The following is a 2,356-nucleotide window of genomic DNA, read 5'->3' as shown; positions in this document are numbered from 1 at the left end:
TTATTGTAGCGCAAACCGAACTAGAGACCCAACAAGAGAAAATGCACCCACAGCATCCAGACCCCCCTGCCCTGAGCAAAAATAAAAGAAGAAAACTGAAGACGAAGCTGCGGCTTAGGAGGAAGAGAGAAGCCGGCCTAGCCACGAAGGCCTCTGGGGTCAGCTTCACCTACCAGCCCGAGAGCAGCGAGGAGGCAGAGGCTGAGGATGATNTGGGAGGAGAGGAGGAAGGTGATCCGGAGTGCTCGGTCACAGACATCACCCAGGAAGACATTGAGCTGGCCAGCAGCAGGGCGGAGGGCGTACTGAGTTTTCTGAAATCAACACAAGAACTTTATTTCTACGATGGTAGGCATCCCTACCCCGGTTGTCCTTTGCATAATGGCATCCACTTAGGGTTTGGAAAATAGCCATGGGTAGTGTCAAAGGCTTAAACTGTTACAGTAACTTAGGGGTGAAAAGACTGGCTGGCTTTTGTATCTGTGTTATTTTACACATGATGAAGAGAGCTCACCCTGCTGGCAAGTGTAGGGTGGCATTCGCTTTAAGCAGCTGGTCATATGGCTTCCACCATCGGGAAGAAGAGAGCTGTCCTTGTCTCTTTCTCCTTTTTATACAGTTCAGGATCCTACCCTGCAAAGCTGGCACCCACCCACAGTGCGTGGATCTTTCCATTTTAATTAGCCTGATACAATCCACATGGTGCCCAGAGCCCCATCTCCCAGGTGATTCTAGTTGACAACCGGGATTAACCGTCGTGGTGTTCAAAGCAAAGAGTTAAGTTTCAAATCGAAACCCGGGAGGTCACCACTTTTTCTAACACGTAACTATATTAGCCCACGGATCCTACCTGTCGTTTCTCCTGNGCACCTCATGGGAAACAAAAACTGTTGCGGTGTGGTTGGGGCTCCTGCTGTGAAGTTGAGTTTCCCTGTTTAGATTGGGAGGCTTTGGTGCTGGAGGCTGTGTTTCTACACGAGCATCGCTGCAGCCAGCAGGGTTGAGCAGATGTCATGTTCATAAGCAACTAGAAAAGGAGGAGCCACACAGCTCTCTCCCAGACGTGCGCTCACTCTTATCTTCCTTATACAACTTACGGGTGTGAGTTCCCAGGAAGCATTTTCAATTAAATATATATATTTATATGGGATCTGTGAGAGTAAAGACTTTTGTTCGTTTTCATAATGTTTTACAACAGCAGCTCTTAAAAGGACAACATTTCATTGGGGCTGGCTTACATTTCAGGGGTTTGGTCCATTATCATCATGGCGGGAAGCATGGCAGCATCCAGGCAGGCATGGCTCTGGAGAAAGAACTGACAGTTTTACATTGGATTAGCAGGTGACAGGAAGTGAATGCCACACTGGGCATGGCTTGAGCATTTGAAACCTTAAAACCCGCCCCCCAGTGATACACTTCCTCCAACAAGGCCACACCCACTCCAAAAAGGCCACATCTCATAGTTGTGTCACTCCTGGTGACCAAGCATTCACATCTATGTGCCTACAGGGCCATTCCTATTCAAGCCACCCCAAGGACTCTAGAGACAGCATCACAGATGAACGCATGTCCAACAGAACGCTGATAGGGAAGAAAACTCTAGGAAAGACAAAGAGACAAAAAAGGACGGTGGATTGTATCCAGCTGCAGAAAGAAACAAAAAAGGACGGTGGATTGTATCCAGCTGCAGAAAGTTTGAAAGCTGCGTGTTACAGGGAAACAGGATAGAAGATCTTAATGATGTTAAGTCAGACAAACCAGACAGATATACAGACATTGCAATGGCTTCTTCTCTCATATAAAATATGAGCCTTAGTTTATAAATGTGTGTGTCTAGGACCTAGAAGTAGAAGGGGGACCATAAGGTGGGAAGAAATGAGCCAAGAATGGGGGGGAGGGGCAGCAGATGGTGTGGAACATGTGGCACAGAAGCAGGAGGGACTCATTAGAGACCAGAAAGGTGGTGGTGGCAGCNGGTGGGGCAAGAGCCAGGAGTACACGTGAAAGCAAAATGTCCCCATGAAACCTGTTATTCTGTGTGCTAGCCAAAACCAATAAGTAAATTGATGAAAGTTTAAAAGATCTTAAAAGGAGCCAAAGAGGAAAAGACATTCTCTGTCCAAATCAGGCACCTGGACCAGCAGGCCTTCAAGACGACGGACAACCTGACCTCCTAGGAGGGGTTTCTTGATTTGCAGCCAGAACTCTGACTCCATTGATATTCTCAAAGACCCGTGGCATGACTTGGGCTTAGTTTCCGTGTCTGTTTTTCCGGCTGTTGTCAGTGACTCAGAGAATAGTGTTATGCTTGGAAGGTGTTTAAAAGACAAGTATCTTAGTCAGGGTTTCTATTCCT

At 47.3% G+C, this 2,356-nt stretch overlaps 1 protein-coding gene across 1 annotated transcript in view; it reads left to right on the top strand.

Annotated features, from left to right (window-relative positions):
- Positions 1-410, top strand: part of Erich1 (glutamate rich 1) — a 57,708-nt gene extending 57,298 nt beyond the window's left edge. The window contains exon 3 of the mRNA XM_029480670.1: positions 2-410. Within this exon, the coding sequence (XP_029336530.1) occupies positions 2-410 (409 nt within the window). The remainder of the gene's footprint in view (position 1) is intronic.
- The last annotated feature ends 1,946 nt before the right edge of the window (positions 411-2,356 follow it).

Source organism: Mus caroli, chromosome 8 (genome assembly GCF_900094665.2).
Source record: "Mus caroli chromosome 8, CAROLI_EIJ_v1.1, whole genome shotgun sequence".
Classification (NCBI taxonomy): Eukaryota; Metazoa; Chordata; class Mammalia; order Rodentia; family Muridae; genus Mus; species Mus caroli.
Note: the sequence above shows the minus strand (reverse complement) of the source record. Positions and strands in the feature narration are given on the sequence as shown.